Source organism: Melanerpes formicivorus, unplaced genomic scaffold (assembly GCF_026170545.1).
Source record: "Melanerpes formicivorus ecotype bairdi unplaced genomic scaffold, bMelFor1.0.p_v2 SCAF_14, whole genome shotgun sequence".
NCBI lineage: Eukaryota > Metazoa > Chordata > Aves > Piciformes > Picidae > Melanerpes > Melanerpes formicivorus.
The window spans coordinates 12,339,326-12,362,330 of NW_027142366.1; the positions used below are offsets into that span (position 1 = coordinate 12,339,326).

General features: G+C 35.7%; 1 protein-coding gene across 4 annotated transcripts in view; it reads left to right on the forward strand.

The window, feature by feature from the left end:
- The window catches only part of SNX29 (sorting nexin 29), a 99,001-nt gene that overhangs the window by 4,651 nt on the left and 71,345 nt on the right, over positions 1-23,005 (forward strand). For all 4 annotated transcript variants that reach the window (XM_068147081.1, XM_068147082.1, XM_068147083.1 and 1 more), the window contains exons 2-13: positions 577-641; positions 1,225-1,277; positions 1,745-1,869; positions 3,234-3,414; positions 4,205-4,275; positions 5,095-5,343; positions 7,308-7,677; positions 8,289-8,407; positions 11,451-11,529; positions 12,013-12,095; positions 20,368-20,431; positions 21,656-21,784. In XM_068147081.1, coding sequence (XP_068003182.1) covers positions 577-641; positions 1,225-1,277; positions 1,745-1,869; positions 3,234-3,414; positions 4,205-4,275; positions 5,095-5,343; positions 7,308-7,677; positions 8,289-8,407; positions 11,451-11,529; positions 12,013-12,095; positions 20,368-20,431; positions 21,656-21,784 — 1,588 coding nt within the window. The remainder of the gene's footprint in view (positions 1-576; positions 642-1,224; positions 1,278-1,744; positions 1,870-3,233; positions 3,415-4,204; positions 4,276-5,094; positions 5,344-7,307; positions 7,678-8,288; positions 8,408-11,450; positions 11,530-12,012; positions 12,096-20,367; positions 20,432-21,655; positions 21,785-23,005) is intronic.

Genomic DNA, 23,005 nt, shown 5'->3' on the forward strand with positions numbered 1-23,005 from the left:
GTATTTTCATTTGACAGGTCTTTCTCAGGTTGCAAAATGTTTAATTACAGACATTTGTTCTGAAGTAGCCTCAAACTGTTAATACAAAGAGAAATGTTGCATTATTCCTATTCTCACAAGTATATGGATAGCTTAGGACTGTAAAAGTAGCAAGTATTGAAATAATAGTTGGCCTCACAGGTGGTTGTGCTAAGAAGCTAGGGGCAAACTGTGCTGACTGCACAATTTGGAAGAGTGTTTGGACTTAATGATCTTCAGAGGTCCCTTCCAATCCCTCCCATTCTGTGATTATATTATGTTTCATATCACTGCAATATGCTTTATATCATGAACGTAAAGCCTCACTAAAAGCAGATTCTAGATGATATTTCAAAAGGTATTCCTGCATATTAGAGAAAGGCTACTTAAAACCTCAGAACACAAACTGCATTATTTTACTTAGAGAAGAGACATTAATAGATTTTATTGGACTATTTGACAGGGGGAGAAAGTTTTCAGGGCTCTGATGTTGGCCTGAATGTATTTTTCTTAAAAAAATAAATAAATTTAAAACTGTACTACTTTGTTGAATTTCAGGTTCACAGAGCAATGACACTAAAAGGCAGTTTCTTCTAGAACGGCTACTGGATGCAGTTAAACAGGTGAGAAATCCAGTACATATTTCTATAGTATATTTACTCTGAGTTGTCAGTAATTGCAGGTACAGTCTTTGCCTATTTTTCTCCTCTACCAGCTGAAGAAGAAATTTTGTCTTTGACACAGTATCACCTGAATTTGTGTCTGCTAGGAAACAACTATTAGGATTTATTTATGTATGTATTTCACCATGAGGTTCAGTGAGTAGAATTTCATAGACTGGATTCAGTTTAGGAGAGCTTGGGGAGCAAAAGAATGTCTCAAAAGTATGTTTTATAAAGAATGATTCTTTTGTAATTGTAGCACTAAGTTGAATAGCAGCAATGTTTGTTCTTGTGCATATACATTTAAAAGTCAAAAGCAGTAATTTTGACTCAATTTTGAATTAATTGAAGGACCTGGGGGTGTGGTGTTCTGGCTATCAAGAATATATTTGAACTGCAGGAGTAGTCCTTTAGTGGAACATGATGCTGTAAAGCACTTTCCGATTGCAGGCTGTATTTGCCAGTGCTTTGTTTTGTGCTGCTTCTACTTTTTCTTCTGACTTAAATGTTTCAGAATATTGATACTAAAATGTGCTTATTGCAGTGTCAGATACGATTTGGAGGAAGAAAAGAAATTGCTTCAGACTCTGATAGCAGGTAAGAGAGTCTGAGAAACTTCCAACAAGCTTAGATTATCTGATGAGTGCTAGAGTTGATGAGAGTAGGGGAAGATCATGCAGCTATAAGCAACAGGAAGTGCAGAAGAGGAAGAAGCAGCAATAAGGAAAGAGAGGGGAAGCCCATGTCCTTTAAGGGGCAGCTTGTAATGCTGCTCTTGTGCATCTGTTTTGCCTTTTATGAAGTGGAAAAGTCTAGTAGATTTTTTGTCTGGGAGGTCATGTATTTGCTATAATTTCTGTTTTTAACAGCAGCATCCTTTTTGGCAAAAACTACAAATGCTCCACGATCATCTTGAGTGTTGTTTGAATTATATTCTGCTTTATTAGTAAAGTTTTCCAAACACCTTTACATTCTCTATTCAGAGATTTGGTATAGACCTGCTCTATGGAAATGTAGTTAATTGTTTTTTTTTTCAAGTGATTTATTTTCAAATTCTGTTGCAGAGTCACTTGTTTGTGTGCTCAATTTGAAGCTGTGTTACAGCACGGTCTGAGGAGGAGTCGGGGGTTGGCATTAACAGCAGCAGCGATCAAACAGGCAGCAGGTTTCTCCAGTAAAACTGAGACTGGTAATTCATTATTTGTAACTATGCTTGAACAGTTGATCAATGCAAGCGAGAGAGTTTCTAATGGAAATGTTAAGCAGTGCACTGAGCTGCAGACTGTTGGTAGAATACTTAATACTTGGAAAATGGTTATTGCTTTCTTAATATAGTTTAACTTCCATATGAAATTTCTCTAGAAATGTTGGTGTTTGGAAATCTGCACTTCCTACAGTTCCATCATGAGTAGTATCACTGGTAAATGTCTTCTGAATTCTGTTGTTGTTTTTTCCTGAAAGCAGTTGCAGAATACCTTTATGTTTTTATCACATTCAGACAAATGAGTCTGGTATGAGTGATACTCTTTTCTCTCATGTAATCACAGGTGTCATCTTTTTCTTTACCACACTGGAATACTGCTGTTTAGACTATACACTCAAACTTTCACAACTGAAAAATTCTAACTCCATTAAAAAGGATTTAGAAAAGTGTAAGCAAGGAGGGGCAGGATCAATTTGTTTTCTCTCGCATGCATTTTTTTTCTGTGTGTTTGAGAAAACCTTTTAGCCATCTTTTAACATCTGTTTTATGCATATTCCAAGCAATATGTATTTGCTGCAACATTAATGACTAATGATTGCCAAAGTTTGCCATAGAGTACTGATTCAAGTCATACCATTGAATTATGTGGTATTTGTTTTTTTTCACCCTAAGCAAATGCTAAGAGGTTAATTGTAATAAATACGTCTTTATTCAGCTAAGAAACAGGAATATGTGAAATACTAGGTGTTTTATTGTCCCTTTGTTTCTCCCAAATGAGAAATTTGAGGGAACTACTAAAAAACCTTTAAGGATATTTGGGGACAGGGCAAGGAAAGTATTTTAGTGGCATGGGATCTTGTTGACTTTTAAATGTGACACTTTTGTTTTTTTAAAGTAAGATAAATTTGTCATTTGCATGTCTGAAAGTTCTGGTGCTACTCATTCCTTTGGACCTAGCTTCTAAAATTTCAGAATGAGCAGTAAGATAGAGTCCCAAAGAATTTTTTTTCTTTGCATAATATTTTCCCAGCTGAACATATGAACCTATTCCATGAAATGCTATCTTAAATGTGCTTACAAATGTGAATTCCATTAAAAAGATAGAATCCTTTAAAGTGTGTGTTTTGCTATTTCAATGAAGTGAGACATTCTCAGTGATTAAACAGCCAAAGTCCTGTGGAAATAAATAACTCATTTAACTGGGGAATTATACAAAGATGGTAAATGATTCACCTTTGTTCACCCTTATGTATAATTACCTGCTTCTTTTATGGAGTGACATAAAAATGCATTCAGATATGAGTCTAGCCTTTTTAGTGGGATGGTGATGATGATTATTATTATTCCAGAGCCTGTATTTTGGTATTATGTGAAAGAAGTCCTGAATAAACATGAACTGCAGCGCTTTTACTCTCTGAAGACAATTACTACAGATATTGGTAGAGGCCGGGCTTGGTTGCGCTGTGCATTAAATGAGCATTCCCTGGAAAGATATGTTCATATGCTGCTTGCAGATAAGACTCGACTCAGGTACTGTATCAGATATCTTTGTAATCCATTGACAAACAAAATGCTGGCATAAAGAAAAAATTATCAAGAACTTGTGCTCTAGTAATAAACCATATGAGCTGCTATGCTAGTGAAACCACTTAACCTCCTACTTTGGTTTGGTTCCCTTTGGAAATTTGGCAGCTGTTATGATAGTGGCTTGTGCCTGTATCAACATGTGACCTTGAAACTGGTTTAATTGTAGCACACAACAAAATATGCTTCTATCCTCATTTCATTTCCATCCTCCTTCCTAACTCGGTCCCTTATTCTTTCAAGTTTTCCACACTGAGTCTCTGACACCATATTTTGAGGTGCCTCTCTTATTCCATTAAAATAATACAGAATTGCAGTCTTGATCTTATCAGTTCATCCCTGGTAATTGCCTGTTACCTTTAGGAGGTGCCCATATTGTATTTGAAAAGCTTCCCATCCGTCAACCAGTAGGTAGGTACTACTGAAACTCACTTGAAAATGATTTTGTTACACTTTGTCAACCTTCTTGTTACAGAGTTACTGAGAATAAATGACTATGTCTTGTGAAATCCTAAGGTAGTTTGGATGTGCAAAATGCACTTCAGTTCCTGCTTAACTGAGTTCTACCTCAGAAAGGAGCTTTTGTCAAATAAAGATGAATGAAACAACAAAGGAAAAACATAATCTGAAAAATCATTGGATTCGTGTGTCAGTAATTATGATCATATTTGTTGCAATACTTGCACGGTATCAGGATTATCAGTATTCCTCATTTTTCCCCCCTTTCTAATTATAGTGTCTTCTATGAAGACTGGTCTTTTATGATGGATGAAGAACGCTCTAGTATGATCCCTACAATGGCAGCTGGTAAGACTTTTCTCTTAAATGCTGTTCTTGGCAAACTAATTCATTTTGGAAAGTTGTTTCTGTTTGTGGAAAGCTTCTTGAACACTCTCTTTGCTTATGTGGAGAATGTGTCAGATGCACGTTGAGGGTGTTATGCCAATTTATGCTATAAATTGATGAACTGTTAAAACATTAGATCTGGCCTTCCTCCAGATCAGAAATCTTTCACATAATTTTTCTAAGTCTTTATTAGTCAAGGCTAACTTTTTTCCTAAAAAGTAGCATAATCCAGAGGAAACAAAGTAAGATATTCCTGACTAGAAAACAGCAATGATAGATGTTTATCGTAAGACCCAAATTATAAGTAAATACATGTGAGGAGAGTAAGAACAAGAAATGATAACAGCTAATTTACTTTTCTAGAGTTTAAACACAAAAGTTCTGTGTTACTCCCTTTACCTTTTCTCAGCTACATAGTTAAATGCCTCCTTTTACGAGTTAGGGTTATGGGAGGCTTTTTATAGAGACTACAGGAACCAACAAATATTTAAGTTGCAGTGAAATGGTTTTAAATAAAAGGCAATGAATAGACTAGTTCACAGCACTTAGAGTGCAACAGCCACCAAGATAAATTCAAAACTGTTTGCATCAGCTTGAACAACATCTGAAAAAGAATAAATGGTACATAAAAGAATAAGAATTTCTGCAGAAAGAACTGTGGGAAGTCTTTTGGGGAAAGTCTTACACGTCATAGCTTTGTTAATCCTTCTGTCTCTGTAATATTTGTACGAGGTATATAGTGGATACTTGGTCTTTTTCCCTCCTTTCTTTTATCTGAAGGTCTGAACTCCATTCTTTTTGCCATCAACATTGATAATAAAGATTTAAATGGGCAGAGCAAATGCACACCCACCGTGTCTGATTTGTTAAAGGAATCAACGCAAAATGTAACTTCCTTGTTGAAAGAATCCACTCAGGGTGTTAGCAGCCTTCTTAGAGAGATAACTGCGTCATCTCCTGTCTCGATTCTGATAAAACCTGATCAAGACACTGACCCACTTCCTGTTCTTTCAAGGAATGTAAATGCTGGTAAGCAGTCTTGTGCTGTTAGTGTCATTCAGAAACTTACAAAATATTCAAGTGTATTTAAATAACTTTTCCAATTAAATTTAATGCACTACTGTGGAACAAAAAACCTTGAGTCTGAAATTTTTTAGAAATACTGTTATGAATACTGACTGACAATTGTGGTTTTTTTTCTTGCATCACCGTGGGAGGGGCGCTGAAGTGTCTTACTGGGAAAGTGATTTGCTTGCAACCTGAACTTCAGTGTCTCACATGATTATGCCTTGTCATAATTTTTCATTTTTAATGTGTTTTGGCACTTTATCAGAAATACACTGCCATACATCTGTTATTATAGTAAGATAAAAAGCTGGTCGTCTTCTTCAAGTAGTACTCATGTTTACAGTCTGAATTCTTACATGAAGTAGGTAATAGGTACAAATGAAAATCAACTCATATGTTCATTTTACTTTTCCATGTGTTAGCGTTAAAACCAGTCTGTAGGATGTTAGTTATTAACAAAGACCAAAAGTCTTAAATCTCTTATAATTTGGAACTAATTGAGCAAAGTGTGATGTTCATTATACATTTTCATTTCCAAAAATAGCAAAGGTGTGTGTTATCGTCTTCAATTCCAGAAGCTGAGCTGAGAGTTTTGCTTTGTAAAGGTACAAAACTGGAGGAAGATTCTGGGATTTATGTATTTTTCAATTAAGAAGCAAGCTTTCAGTTTAGGTTTTATATTGTTTTGATCACAAGAAAAAGGGAAAAAAAAATCCCACATGTGAATGCAAGTAGGAGTAGAAGCTGAGATAAAGTCCATTTTTTATTGGCATTTAAAATAGACTTTGTCTCAAAATATGGTTTGCAAAATAAACTTGTGGTAAAACTTGTGTTGTCTAGCACTTTAAGTGAAATTAAAATAGTATGTCATACTAAACTTAGGATAATTTTGTTAATGTGGAATAGACTTGTAAGATGAAATAACAGGATAGTTGACCATATGCTGTATATGAGTACAACATAATTTACATTATGTGTTCAGTACATGTGCATACAGTACATGTAATGAACAACTTACAAAAAAATGCCACTTTAAAAAAATGAGTTTGCTCAAATGCCATTATAAATTGAATGTTAGGGCATGTCAGATGCTGTCATTAAAGTCTATGTTCTTTGCTGAAATTCTGTTTGCGTACAGAATGGGTTTTAACATCCTCTTTCTCTTAAAATATGTTAATGTTTTGGATGGATGTCTTACAGCTGGATTTGAATTAAGACAGAGTAATTTAGTCCAAATGTAAGTTGTTGTGGAGTAAATTTTTGTTACTTCTTAGAGTGCTTCAACTTTGCAAGATATTTAGCTTCATGTGCACATCAGAGTCAATGAGAACAGATAATAATTTAAAAGTGCTCATAGATGCGATGTGGTCAGAGGCAATTTCAGTGTAGTTCCAGACCAAGAGCTAATTAGCTGAGGGAGGGAGCAAGTTTTATCTTCTCCATCTGTAAACGGACTGCTCAGTTTCTGGAATATGGACAAAACAAATTCTATTTGATTGCAAGTTGTGGATTTTGCATGTGTTCTGAGTTTTTTCTTTTTAATTTTGAATCCCCAGAAATGTTACATGTTTTGTAAATGTCCTCTTCAGTATACACTAGCCATATTCCGTGGGAGTAAGTGATGGGAAGGCTGACATATTTTAAATTGTATTTTATAAGTTTGTTGAACTTCTTTTTTTTTTCCAGGCCCAGTAGAAAACTCTTATGAATGCACCTTCAAAATATCTTTCAAAATCTGAATTATGAATGACATATAAAATAAAGATGGTAGATACAGATTTAAAAGTTCATTTGTGTGAAAAGATAATGAAATGCTTTGTAGATCTAAGTGTCTTTTGTTTAGTACATTTCTTTTAAGAAAAAACCCTAAGTTTATTATATTGTTTTTCTTCTCTAAACTGTGTAAATTTCTATGTTTCTACTAGATTTGAAATACAAAAAAGATCGAAAAAAGAAGAAGAGAGTGACAAATATTATCTCATTTGATGAAGATGATGATGAGCAAAATTTGGGGGATGCCACAAAGGCCCTGATTACAGGAGAAAGTTCAGAGGAGAGTGTAGACAGATCTTCAGTTTTTGTGTTACCTTCATCTGAAAGCACTCTTGGAAAAAATTTGAATGGGAGTGAGAGTAACCATTCGTGGAAGAGCAATTCAGTGTTCATGAATGGTGAATATGAGTACCAGAAACTGGATGTGAAAAGCATTGATGATGAAGATGCAGATGAGGATGAGCTGTATGGGAAATCATTAGGAAATAAAGGCACAGAAGGTGAAAGTGAAGCTTCTGAAAAGTAAGTAATGTTGCAGAAGCCAGCTGTAAATGTTCCATGCTTCCACCCCTGTTCCTTCATGGGTACTGGCAAATTTATGTAACTAACTGAAGTATAAATTTTTTTCTCATTTTTTTCCCCTCTTTAAAATTTGTTTAAACCATTTGGGTCACTGTAGTGATGATATTTGGTTTATAAGTTCCATTGAAAGCCAGTGTTTCAGTACTTACTATCCTTGAAGTTCTCAGTTGGAATTCTTGTGTGGTATTGCCAGACTGTAGTTCTGGTATATTTGGTTCCCTTATTCTTTGTATGATCTGAACTCTATTTTGACTTAATGGTAAGCTCACATTTTTAAGCAGAATGTAAGCCTGTTATCATCAAAGTAGCTAGCTAAACAAGACAAAACTGAGGGAATAATAATCATCTTAAATACCAATATGCCCTCATCTGCTTTGGAATGCTCTAACCTTTAATGTATTTACATATCTCTGAACAAAAAAATTGTCAGGCAGATTAAAATGAAGATTTATTTTTTTTCCCCAGTTATATCTCTGGAAGAAACACAAGCATTGTGAACATGACTCTTAACTGTATAAATAGGCTTTGTTGTTTGTTTGGTTTAAACCTAGGCCTCATGCAATAGGCACATGCAATTCTCAGATATGCAGTTGGTCTCCTCTGCAAGTCCTGAATGATGACTCGGATGTGCTATTTCCTGTCAGTGCCATTGGCTCTTACTCCCAAACAGGTAGGTATTTTAATTTACTGAATCACAGCAAACTTTAGAACAGAATTTGTAACATGGGGCGATTCTAGGAAATAATGAGATTGCAAGGATATAGGAGATAGTGAGCAACCGAGATGAGAAGTTCAATTAAAATTTATTCTAGATCTGAGTCAGGTCTCCACATGAGTAGATCCTCAGTTTAAGAAGATTTATTCATGTCAGAATAAGCCCAGAATTTGTTGTGATGAAGCTATGGTCTTGTAAGGTATTTTATTAGTGGTTAAATAAGAGGTATCCTTTTTCTGGATATGAGTAAGCGGGAAGTGTGTGTGAGAATTTGAATTCAAGTGAGTCTCCAAAAGATTAGAGAAAGTGTACAGTACTGGATACAGTTGAATAGAAGCTGTTACTTGTTTATATAGAGGACGAGGAATGATTGGCTAAGAAATACTTCTTCAGAGAAGGATACAGGAATCATAGAGTCATAAAATCATATAATGATTTAGGTAGAAAGGGATCTTCAAAGGTCCTGTAGTCCAACCCTTCTGCTGTGGTCAGGGACACCTTCCATGATCAGGTTTCTCAAAGCTCCATCCAATCTTTCTGAGTTAATATTTTGCTGGCTTTTTATAAAACATTGCTTTCATAAAACTTAGAGCAGATATTCTCAATTAAGTAACCACTTAAAAACTTCTCAGTGACATTCAAATAATGTTTCAATTATAAAATTTGTCATACATTTGCATATACATTGTATGTGCCAGGAGTTAAGTGTTATCTCTTAAAGACAATTAACTGTCAATTGAAGGCCATTGTGAAAAAGTACAATTTAGTTAAGTTTGGTGAGAAAAATAATGTGAATCGTAAGATAATGCTGCACTGCCCTCTGCTGTGTTTTAAGACATGTACAGCTTAAGAAATGGCAGTAGTTTAAAAAAAAAAGTAGTACATTTTGACTTTTTTTTTTTTTTCCCTTGTGTTCCCACATTCTTCAGCTTATGAAGGAGTGACTTAATAGAATACTTTATACAACAACTGTTAGAAAATTCTAAGTCCGAAGATTTTTGAGTGTTTGACTGCAGCAGATTGAAAATTGGAGTTCAAGTAAATGTTACAATGTACCAGGAGCTAGAGCTAGGGATTTGTAACTGAACTCTAAGGTCAGGAGAGCAAGACAAGACTTAGTATTCCGTATCACTAAGGTTGGAAGAGACCTCAAACATCATCGAGTCCAACCTGTCACCACAGACCTCATGACTAGAGTAGGGAGGTCACTACTGCCCACTGCAGGCTTGAACTCACGACCTTCCCATAAGGGTCTTATTAGCACTGGAGACAGGACTGGAGATGACAACAGTAAACTTAACAGAGGGTTACTGTTAAACAAGGGTGATTTTTATCTCCTTGATAATCCTACTTCATTTCATCACTGTTTTGAAGACAATGCTCAGACTACTACAGATGATCAATGGCAGGCCTATGCAGATCCCTTCTGGCACAGCACACAGATAATGTTCAGTTCTCCTACTGCTCCTCTTTTTGGTAAACCCTATGGTCCAGCATGCAACCACAATGAGAGGGCACTGGGCTAGTGAAAGGGTCTTCATCAGTTACAGGAAACAGCCACATTCTGCTGTCTGATTTCAGCTTTCCATGTTATCATGGGGCTTTTCTGTACAGTCCAGAACTGAGAGTGTGCAGACAGTCTGCACTAAAGGCCCATCATTGCAACCCAATTGTCAGTCAGAGAGAGTGATACACATGGGTATGGTCAGTCTCTCCTCAGCCAGAATGACAATTTGATGAGATTGAAAGCTGCCTTAGGCAGTTGTTTGCTTGTCTTTGGAAGTCACACTTTTGCTAGATGAATGATACCAGAGTTAACATGGGTTAGCTTTTCCTGAGGGCAGTTCAGTCCAGTAACTAGCAAGCTCATTATTATTATGACAATACTTTTGCTAAAACATGTTTAATGAGCTGTTGTAAAATATGTGGTTTAACCCAATATTTTGGTGTATAGGTCTCAATACAGATAACTAACAAGACATATTTGAAATGGATTGCAGTATAATCTGTAGTGCTGTATGTTAATATCTGTGTTTTCAGTTTTAGTCTGTTGCAATGCTTCAGGGATGTGTCAGGGCATACCATATTTCCATGTGCCAAGAGAATGAGAAAGCCTGAGTCAAAATTCACTTGCTTGGAACAAAAATGAAATGTGCATTTTGGGAACTGAGCTTCAGTAAACTACATGTTAAAAAAAAAAATCACCTTTCTCCTCCATAGTCCTTCTGACATAGCTCTAATTCTTACTGACTTTTTTCCCCTGGAATTTCTGCTTTTTAAGTTCTATGCTATTTTAGCTCGTGATTTTAGGATTGTTTTATTGTAACCCTTACATCATGAAATACAGAGAATATCAATAAAAGGAGATTTTTGTTTCTTCCCACTTTAATGATAGGCCCACTGATGTGTGTATTTCAATCATGAGAGTTGTGTGTCTGTGGACAGATGCTGTACTATCCATGCTTTTAAAAAAATGTCACACCTTATGTTTGGTTACATAGGCTTAAGAAGCCAGAGGAAAGCTGTGGCACTGTGTTGGGAGTGCATAAAAGTCTTTTCAAGGTTTCATGTACTGGGGACTGACCACAAGCTCTTTTCCTGCAATTCACAAATGGATTTGTAACAAGTATCAGTTGCTTTGTGGTGGTTCAGCTCCTGGGGCTTGCAAAAAAACCAATTTCAGTAAGAAGGCTCTTCATAGATTTACAACATTGTTATCAACGTAAAATGTACATCTAGTTTATAATTTAGGAATTGTGCAGTACTAGGGGTTTTTTTTCATAAACTGATGTCTGTGTTCCTAAAGGGCTTGACAATCCTGCTGACATTCAGGGTGAATGTGCAGAAGCCAACCTAGGAGAAAGAAAATGTTTAAAAGCTTTAGTAAAGATGAGTATTTCTAGTTAAAAATGTAACTAACTTCCTGTGGTTTTGTTTTTATTTTATTTTTCAAGTATTGTTAACTGAAGAAGGCTAATGCTTGTGCATTCTACTCTAGGTAACTTGGAGAATGGAGAGGTGAATGAACATGTTCATGCAGTAGAACTGGTTCCAAGAAGATCTGATCTTCCTTACAGGTATGTCTCTGTTTTTCTTAAAAGAAAAAAAAGCTTTACCCTATGGCCACCAACTTATTACCCAATATATAGCTACTCAGTGCTGGAAAACAAATTGTTCATTGGGGTACTTTTGCAAATGTTTGGAAAGAAATGTAAAAGCCTGCACTTTGCATAGTTTCTTATATTGAACATTTTCTAATTATCTTGAAGGAGTCTTGTAGCCATGTCAGACAAGAGACTTAGTTCTCTGCTTTTGAAAAGAGATTTTATGTTGGTTTCTATGTTCCTCCTTCTGTGTTTTCCATTAGTCTATTGATTCAGGTATTGTTGTGTGTATTCTTAAATGAGATTCACAACTGATAACATTAAAGGATAATTAAATGTAAATTGATTGAATATGGGTGAATATGATGACAATACTGCTTCTGGAATGCTTTTTTTCTTAAGTTTTGTATTTTTTTCTTTCCCCATTTATTGATGACATTGTACTTTTATGACTAGAGTGGAAGTCAGTACTCCAGCTCAAGTGAATACTTTAAGCAGTATGTTGCCTTCATCCACTGTGCCAGAATCCATGACAATTAGTAAGTACTTCCTTGATATATCTAGATTGATGGAATTAACTTTGAAACCCTTTATTTCTATTTTTATTTCAGTGAGATCTGTTTAGAGAGGCATACAGCAGTTCATTTCTGGTATGCTGGCCACATTAGAAATGACTGCTCTAAAATTAGTTCAAAAATTGGCTGATCCCAGGTTATGGTTTGTTGCAGCTGGTATGACAGGAGCTTCTCTTTCTACAGAGAAACTGATGTCAGCCTTATACTTGATGTGAATTGAGTAGTAAAATGAACAGTAATGACTTCATTTGAAATCTCTACAAGCTCTGAAAACACTAATTGTAGGTTCTGATGTGATCTTACTTTTTTTGGCCTTCTTTAAATAATGCCTAGCTGGAAAAAAATGCAAATTAGCCTGGATCTCAGTCTGTCGTTTTCATATGGATATCTGCTCCAAACATAAATATGGGCTTTCATAATCAGAAACTTCAGTTAAGCTTAAGGTGGAGGATGGCCATATTTCCAGTGGTGTTAAGAGTTAAACTGCACAGGATAAAATAGCATTTGCTGTGGAAAGAGATTAACAGAAGCACGGGCAGTTTGTTTAATCCATCTTTAATATTTTTACTTCACAGAAATTTATAAAACAAAGAATTCTTAAACCAACCAGCTGTTCAAGCACATAAACCACTATGGCTTTGTTTTTCTAACTCTACAGAGAGTTTTGTAACTGAACTGGTTCCTAAAAGTCTGGGGTGTGTGTTTGTCTTTTAATAAATTTGAATATATACAAATTTAAATTATACCTTTGGGGAAGTTAGAAGTCATGCAGCCAAGATTCTTTTTCCAAGATTTCTTTATGGAATCATCAAAATGAATGAACCCTTGAAGTATTCTAATCTCATGCTCTAATGTGATGTTCAAACAGTACTTGTGTCAACGTAGGTTAAAGGAGGTAGGCCTGGGTACTGTTTGAGGCTCTGGCAGGGGTCTGCTGACTGAGATTTACGAAGCTGAAGAATCCTTTCTTACAAAGTAGTTTAGGAAGTGGGAAACTAATTTGAGACTTTTAAGTGGCATAATTGAAGGTGTAGATAGAGTTACTGTTGTTAGTTATTGTGATACTTTAGTCACGGGAGTTCTCTGCTCATGTTTGTTACTGCATTATCCTTTTGTTCTTACACTCTAATTTTATATTTCAGCAAGAGTTTTAAATGGGAATACTTCTGTTTTTATCAAACCCTTCATTTTATTGTTTGGTAGATGTAGTAGGTACCAGCAGGGGCCGCAGTTGGTCTCCTTCAGTTGCTCATGTAGCTCCTGTGTGAAGACAGCCATACAATAGAAAGAAAATCTTGTGATTTTCAATTCTTGATACTAACAATTTGTAAATGAAATGAACCATAGGATCAACAGAAGCATACATGCTATCGTTAGTTTCCTACTCCAGGGAAGGTTTTGGTGGAAGGAGTGGGGGGAAGCGTGTCAAAACATCTCTAAAGCCAGTAGAACGCTTAGTAAATAATCTCGTTGTCATTGTAATAAAAATTCAGCTGACTATACATATAAGTTAATACCTTTATAATAGCTGGTCCTGAATACATTAAATAAAAATGGTTTTGTCAGGTTATTGTTACTGGTTATAGATTCTCCATACAGGAAGAATTCAGTGCTATGACAAAGCCAGACACCGAAGCTCTTTTTCTCTGTTGCAATTAGCAGAAGAATTATTAAATGGTGAGGCTTATAGCTTGGTTGCATAGCAACTAATTCTAACACATCAGACAAGAAAAATGGAATGCAGTAGTGCAGTGAGAAAAGCTGTGAGGTCTCCAGTGGCTGGATTTTTGTGCTTCTTATTTCTGAAGACAAAGCTTGAATTGAATTTTTGAATTTAAAAAATTTTAAATCTATTATTCTCCTGCTTTCTTTCCAATTTAATAGTATAATTCAAATATTTTTTTTTCACTTCTTTTGATATGCAGGCTAGAAAGCTGTTATTGGAAGATACAAAATAGTGTTTCTGCACTTTGGAATTATTTTCCTGAATTTATGTCCCAGCAGATACATCTCAGAAAAATACTAATGCCACTGAAGAGAAATCCTAATCCTTAGTTAGTTTCACTGATTGTGTTAGACATAATTTGAAAAAGTGCCCTACTTTACTGATTGTTATCTTATAACCAATTTTATAAAGAACAAAGTTTGTCCAAAGTTAGAATAGAATAAACCAGGTTGGAAGAGACATTCAAGATCATCGCGTCCAACCTATCATCCAACAACACCCAACCAACTAAACCATGCAACCAAAACCCTGTCAAGTTTTATGTTTGTGTGCCTATTCCATTTTGGTATTTTTCAGTTTTTAAAAAAAAAGTATTTATCTTACCATATCTGAATCAGAGTTAGCTTTATGTCTGCTCCAATTATTGTCATTGGAATATCATACTCTTGTACTGCAGAGAGATCTGTCCTACCAGTACAAGTCTCCTCCTTTTATTTTTGCTGTTGAAAAAAAAAAAGGAAGTTTCAGAACTTTTCATTTTAGAAGGATGCTACTTTTGTTCTTCTTGACAAGGTTCTTTGATTAGAGTACTGCTTTTATTTAGTAAATAATTGGGAACTTAGTTTTTCCATGATAATTTTCTTCAGTTTTTAAAATTGGGCTTAGCCATGAAGATTAGCAAGGGTTGTAGCATTGTACCTGATTCCATATTTTTTCACATATTCTTGGGAAAGCCCACAGTTTTTTGTAGTCACTGAAGGACTTTATGCTAGCTGTGTAAGTGTTTTTGTACTTTGTCCTCTAGTTTCTGACCTTGGTTGCCACTGGTCACTGCCACGTAGTATATTCTTGTGACTTCTCTGAAAACACAGCTTTGGAAAGGTGGTGTATAAAATTTTCATCATTGAGAGAAAAGATGCAGCTCATTTTATGGACATTTTTTTCGTCATCACCCTTCTATACAGTAGAAGGCTAACACACTATTGTCTAATTTGTCCCCTGCTGAAATTTACCCTATTAACAGTGACATAACTGGATAGTATTTACAAGCTGCGGAGCACTAAATAAGACCTTAATAGCCATTGTTCATGCAGGTAGCATAGGGAGCATGTCTTTAAAGGTCAGACTTCTGATTTAAGATGTAACTAATCTGCTGGAAGTTTTATTTGTTTCTGAAAATATCTGTGTAAATTTGCACTTGGGAAAATAGAAAACCCATTCCTGTAGACTGCTCCCAGCCCACCCTGGTATTCTGTCTGCAGGATTGCAGAGGAGTGCTGCATGACCTTGTGTACTGAGAGATGGTTTCACTTAGAGCTCATTCTTCATAACAGGTGATTGCAAATCATACTTACCCAATCTTTGGCTAAACAGCAGAAGAGTTGTGAAACTTGTGACTTTTCTGGAGGTTGCTGGAAAATTGACAGGTGTTTCTTAAAGTATGGCACTTCTTTATATATTTCATGCTCTGAACATGGCCTTATAAAAACTTTAAAGAAGCTAGATTTTTGCATGTAGTATGCAAATGAATTAAAAAATGTTTTCAGACCAATATTTGCTCTATTAGTCTTTAGGCACTACAGATTAATTTCAACAGTCAAAGATAATTTTTGGTCTTTTAAGAAGTGATGTTTAATATGACAAAACTAATTAGCTCTTTCAGCTCTTTCCTTGATTGTTATATTTTTTACTGATAAAGACTGGTTTGGAATTGTTGGTTTGCAGTGGGAATCTATTTTTTAAGTTGCAAAAATATCTCTTAAGATTGCATATTTTGAGAGACTTCACCAGTTAAGTCAGTTTCATAAATACAGATATTACAAGTTATCACTTGAATTTAGATATGTTGGTGTTTGATGATGATTCCTAATAACAGTAGTGTACCTTTTTTCATTCATGTTACTTAACAGAATGCACAAAGCAGTTCAGAAGTAGGACATAAAGTCTCAAACAGTTTTCTGATGTGGATATACTTGGCCATCCTCCCACTGTTTTATTTAAAAAAAAGAAGAGGGAAGGGGAAAAAAAAAAAAAGACATGGGAAAAGATTGAGGTTGTGAAGTCCACAAGTCAGAAAATGCCAAATTTATGTTGCTGCTACCACCCCAATCTTTTTTTTTTGTTTAATTTAAAATTTATTCCTTTTTCTAGCCCACAAAATGAATAAGGCATAAGTCTGCCTAAAAACGTAGGCTATCATTATATACTGATCTCAGAGGCATCCAGAACACACAGACAAAAGCTTATGAACTGCAGAAGTTCTGGCAGGTTTGAAGTGAACCTACTACAGCTGATGATCACTGGAATGACTTTGTTTACATTCAGCTGACTGTTCTGACATTCTGCTACAATATTTCAAGAAGCATAAGGGAGAGTAAGAAATCAGGAGTTTTTAGAGTTTTAAATGTTACGGCTGAATTAAATAGGATGGTGGCATTTTAGTTCTGTTCAGTTACATCAAAAGATCACAAAGTTACATTTTCTGATTTTTCTGGGCAATTTGCCATTTATTTAGTTGCATTAGTGACTGTTTTACTTCCTTATATTTAGTGTGGATGGAGAGGTTAAAGAAGTGTTGATGGTAAACCATATAGTGTTTGTTTTTAGTAGTTGAAAGGAAATACATTTCATCTCGTTAATACTCTTCTCTTCAAGAAGAAATAACATAGGTGTAAGCAGAGAAGCAGTGCTGTTGCTAGGGTAAGCACAGGCCATACAAGCCTTCCTGGAATCCTGGGCTTTTAGCCAAAACTAGTTGTGTTGATGCTTTCTTCCACATCTCCACTGCCATCTGTAGTTGACCTAAATTACCAAGAAATACTGAGTATGAAGTATGTTTGCTTCTGTGATCCTAAATTAAGCATTGGCTTTTGTCCTGTATGTCATAATGAAATTTAGAGTTTCTGCTTAATTTTCAGAAAAAAAATGAGGCAAATGGAAGTAAAAAGCTTTTTAACATCTTTTGTTTCAAAAGGCTTTTTTCTTCTCCTTTTTATGCGAACCATAGTCTTTAACAGAATCTTGCTTTCATGCTCTGCATACTTATGTTTTGGAGAATGGAGCAAGAGGAAATGGGATTTCAGCACTCATGCAGAAGATTCTGGGTAGAATAAGGGAAAGAAGATTAAGTTATTAGGCAAGTTAAGGTTACAGTTTGAATAGACTGGTAATATTTGAAAGATTGAGACAATTTGTAATAGCTTCACTGTTTAAATGTTAATAAATCAGTAGACATTTAAACAGCCTGAGTGTGCATACAGGCAGTTATTGTAGAGTAGTCACCCCAGAATAAGGGTCAGAGCCAGCAGCACAATACCTTGTCTGAGTAGCAATGGCTTTAATTTCTTGAGAGGCCAAGAAATAATAGCAACTAACTCAGAATGTACATTATCATTTTAATGACACTCTTGAAATATTTAAAATGCCATTGTCTTGGTGCTTTCTTGAGGAGGATTCTGAATTCTGCTTTATCGTTAAAGATCTTTATTTTGTTAGAGAGCATTGCTATACTGAAAGCCTACTATGAATGATTTTTGATTGTATTGTACACTTGTGCAAGGCTTGAACACTTAGTGGATTATTTTGCTTTCCTCATCCTTGGAACAATTTTTCACATCACAGATAGGCTGCTGGATTGTGATCCATTTGCACAAGTCTGCATAGTATATTTCAGGGGTGTTGTAGTCCCTTAATTTTCCATTGTTAAACCCAGCAACAAACCCCAAAATGGCCCAGACAACCCCCCCTCAAATCCCCCAGCCTTTCCAATCTGCCCTCAAAGTGGCAGCATCTCATCACAACCAAAAGAATACTAATAGTGTGTTGAGTTCCCTGATAACCAAGTTTGATATTTTCTAGCTAGATGTAATATTTAAAACTCATACTCTTGGGTTTAGTATTTGTTTGGTTTTCCCCTCAAAGAAGCTATTATAGACCATCTCTGGAAAAATGATCATGAAAATCATGGAGCATGGCATATTTTGTCATATATAATCTTTCTAGTCTTAAGTTTTTCTACAGTTGCTGCATCAGTTCTAATGGTTACCTGGTAACTTCACTGCAGTGTGAACTTCACTCTTGCCAAAAAGGGTACTCTGCCTTTATTTCCAAGAAGGGTACTCTGCCTTTATTTCCAAGAAGGTGTTCTGTTCTGCCCTGACAGCTTTCTGCTATGTGCCTTGTGCCAGCAATATTAATAAGCTCAACAGTAAGATCACTTGGTAACTGCTTATCTAAAAAGTAGCCCAGCAGAAAGGAAAAACCCAAACAAATTCGATTTTGAGCTGGATTGCTTGCTGCTAGGACAATGTGTGTGTATAAACACCAGTGCCAGAACAAGGGAGGTGGTAGCAATGATAGGTAAGGCAAGCTGGAATGTGCTATTTGCTGAAAGCACAGCCTTAGGAAGAGTGGTTAAAGTAGCCATGTAATCACAGCTTTGGTTTTGAATGCAATTAATAGTCTTGAGGGAGAAAGCAGAAGTCTCCATAATTTGCATTATTTTTTTAAATATGTATTATTATTTAAATAGTCATAAATGCCCTTTTTGGCTTTTCTACAAGGTTTGGATGTGATTTTTTTCCCCCTCCAATAGCTGTATAGAAAACTGATATAAAGACACTATGTTACTGAAGAAAATAGTTATTTTTTCTGTGCTGAATTAATGGAGTGCAAAATCCTTCTAATGATCTACTGAAATGTTTCTTGCTAATGTCAATTAATTCACAAGCTGTAAGTGGAATGGGTAGGAAAATAATTGTCTACTTTGTCCATGGCCAAAGAAGAATAATTTTTTATAAAAAACAGGTCTAGCCTGAAGGAATTGGATTGGCTGATTTCAAGTGATATGAGAACCTTGCTGACAGAGGTATTTACCAGCAGATTACTAATGCCAGAAGGGAGTTGTGGTGGACACAGTAAAAGCTTTGACGTTTTGGCCATTACTGGAGTTGGACAGATTTGATCTGGTCCAAAGGACAATGTTAAGTATTTTTTAACTGGCAAGAAATTCTGTAACTGTTAGAAAATATTAAGAAAGATATGGGTACATCAGTGAACTGAGAATTCTCTAAAGGAGAAAAAAGTTGTCCAATGTCTTTGCTTCCTTCAAGAAATTAAATAATGCCAGTTCTGTTTGTATGATTTCAGGGAAAGCACAAAATATTTGCCGACGTCTGGTTTGAATATTTGTGGAACTGGCTTATTTATTATATATAAACATAGGAGGTTTTCATTTAACTTTTGTGAGGGATGCTTTATAATTGTGTCCCTACAGAAAGTCTCATAAAATTATTGATGAATATACATGAAATTGTTAAAAATATATATCTATATGTATTTTAGGACATATATACATCCTGGTGTTTGCTAGAAACCATTCAAATCGTAGAAGACCACCTGTTTTTTGTTGTAAAATTTGATTCCTGCAAGATCTGAAAGTCAGTATCTGTCTCAGCTTAGATGATTAAGCCCTAATGTTAATAATATGATTAAGTCCTCTTTTTTTTCCACCCCTGTAAATGTACAGTAAATAGTAATAGTGCAGCTGTGCAGGTGTATGCTAAAACCTTTACAATAGCAGGAGTCTGGGTGATGCAGTGCTTTGACCTAACACTCTGCTATATAATATTTGATTACTCAGGTGTCTGTTAAACCTAATCCCAAAGATGTCTTTAAAATTTCTAAAAATAAAGTGAAAAATATGTTATTCAGAGTAATGCCAAAGTATTTTTTTAAAGGCATTTTTAGGTAATTAAGAGGTTTGTATAGGAAATTACAAGGTTCAGAAAACCCATTGTCTTTAAGACAGTGTTGAATGCTGATCTTGAGAAGAAACGCTGTGAAGAAGCAATGACATTATCTCTGCTCTGGTGTCACTGTAACAATTTTACTTCCTGTGTTGGAATCTGTAGCTAGGAAGGCAAGCAAACTTCAGAAGTTAAAAAACTAACTGTGTCTCATTAAAGTGCACATAGTGAAAAGCTGCATTGTCCTATATGTGTGCAATGAACACAAAACAGCTGCAGCCACAGGCAAAGTTGTAAACATTTGTGTTGAAGCCAGACATAGACTAATCTGATTTGATCAGTACTTATGGTACCACGTTAAATAATACAATTTTGAAAGACTGCTCAAGTCAGTGATGAGATTAAAAGCATTTTTGGTGTTTTGCTGAATAGCAGATGGAGTTGGCATCATCTGCTGAATAAGTGATGCTATGAATGTGACTTCTAGATCTGAAATGAACAAAAGCACACAGAGAAGTTAATCTTTTTTGTCCCTTCTCTTTAGATGAACTTCGTCAAGCTATTGTGGCCATGATGAATAGAAAGGATGAACTGGAAGAACAGAATAGGTAGTTTTGTTTTTCTAGTCAAGAGGCACTATAAAAATATCTGTTCTCTAATACAAGCTGTTCTTTGTGTAAGCTGTGGCTAATTTTTGTGTGATCTTTTTATACATATGTATACATTATTTTTCTATGAAAGGTAAGCTTAATATTTCAATATTCAATGCTTGATACTGAAGAGTAATGTTTGCAGGTCAACTTTTTCCTTTGAATTGGAATCACCTCTAACTGTGTGTGTTGGGAGCTTTTGCTAGTTGTTTTTTTCAGAATCAGAGCTTATAGAGAAAAGATTGATAAGGTCTATTAAGACAGTGTTCCAAATGAGTAAAAGTTTGTCCTTATACAAACATTCAGAAGATTTCCTTTTTTCCCCTTCCAGTGCAGAAATGATGTAGGATGGCTAACAATGTTACTCTGAAAGTGGTTGTTGTCTGGAGTGTCTTTATGCCCACTTGGAGGAAAATGACAATGTAAAAATGATGTTGCTCGTGCAAAATGCTATCAAGCCTACTTTATAGTTAATCTACTGCAGTACATTGTTAGTTGAATAAAAATACAAATTTATTCAAGACATACTGTTTTTATACTGTAGTAAGGATATTTTGGCAATTTATGTTTTTCTAATTGTTGTATTTGATTTATTTTTTGACTGTTGAGACCACCAACAGATCCTGTTTTTCTGCCTCTTATCTTCCCCATTCCGATAAATGCAATTTATTGCCTCATTCAACTTGGCCAAAGGACCAGGATGTTTTGTATTTTACCATTATGTATCGTGCTGACCTTTGCTATCTCACCAAAGGTTTTATGCAGAGGTTTATGGCAGTGCTCAGCAGAGACAAGAATCCTTCCTTTTCCCTTCTCTTGCTAGTAAATATATTTGCAATAGGTTATTCCTGAGATGTATGGACTTGCACTGAAGCACTCACTGCATTTATTCTACTTGGTGGTACAGTACATACCATAATACATTGTCTTTTGGGCACGTTGATGATATTGTAATAGAGATTAATAGTAAGCCCTTAGAATTGTTTCTGTTTGACTGTTTTTCCTTGTATCTTTTCATAACTTTGTTTAATCAAATCAGGTCAATTTGTTACATTAAGTAATTAAATTTTAGGATAACATTAATGGCATAATTCAGGCAACCTCCTCTGCGATTTGTACAGTGTCCTCTAATTATCAGGTAGTGTTCGCAGTGTTCTAATGGAGGCTGCTGCGTTCTTCCAGATCTCTGAGAAATCTGCTTGATGGAGAGATGGAGCACTCTGCAGCCCTAAGACAGGAAGTGGACAACTGGAGAAGGAAAGTAGCAGAACAGGAAGAGCGACATGCAGTGAAAGTCCAAGCCTTGGCACGGTAAGAAGGGCTGAATTTGTCATGAAAAGTGACTACAGTGGAACAAGGAAATAAAAGGTTCTACATACAAGTGAGAAATACTTTCAAGTAGTTTAGTTTTTAGAAGAGCACAAGTGATTTAGGACTAAAAATCCTATGGACTTCAGTTGAATTTAAGATGGGGGGGAAAAAAAACAGTGAAAGATTTTCTGACAAAGGTAGTTGATTTGTTGTTTCTGTATTGGAGTGTATAGAAGTGGATGCGTTGGTGCACATGTAAAACTTTTTGGTGTTTGTATTTTACCCCACCAGTATTTCCTCTGGTACATCTCTTATATAGTTACACACTGAGATTATGAGGACCCTTCTGCTCCAAACTATTTCTTACTTCAGTGGGAGTTTTTCTGAGTGGTCTTGTTGTCAGTTAAATTGAGTAGGAATTGTTATATCTTTTATTCATTGCTTTCAGTTATATATAATGTCAGTGTCAGCACTGCTGCTGACACGGATACTCTTCCATATGTACCTTCACATAAATAAGCGGTAAAAAATGGATTATCTGTCTTCTTCAGTGATGTTTCTATCCTATATATCTTCCTTTGGTCTGATTATTTAAGCATGACTTCATTTTCCTTGAGCTGAAGTATTTTTTTGTGTCCTGTCGTCAGATTTTCATGTCTGACCACTTTACCAATTGCTTTGTCATGAGTAGCAGTTGTTGGCAAACAATAGCAGCAGTACCAATTTCTGAGGGGGTGCAACCCTTCCCCGTTAGCTCTAGGCAGGTCAGATGGAACAGGTTATCAGGACCATTTCCAGTCATCCAGTCATATCTCCATAGACACAGGCTCCACAGTGTCTCTGAGCAGTATTGCTAGCAGTGACCCATTGGCAATGCATTTCCTAATGCGCTGCAAGATACTTTTGGCTTTCTGTGCTGCAGAGGGTGCATTGCTTGCTTCTGGTCAGCTGCTTGTCCACAAGGATTCCCAAATCCTTCTCTGTAGAACTCTTTTCCACCCCCTAGTATGTATGATACCTACCACTAATTTTCCCTTGGTGCAGGATTTTTGCATTTTCCTTTGTTGAACTTCAAGGGATTCATTTGAGTCCAGTTCTCCAGCCTGTCCAGGTCCCTCTGAATGGTAACAAAACTGTTTGGTATATTAGCTGCTCCCCAGTTTTCTATTGCACTTGAACTTGCTGAGGGTGCACTCTGTCCCACATTTGGGTCATCAATGA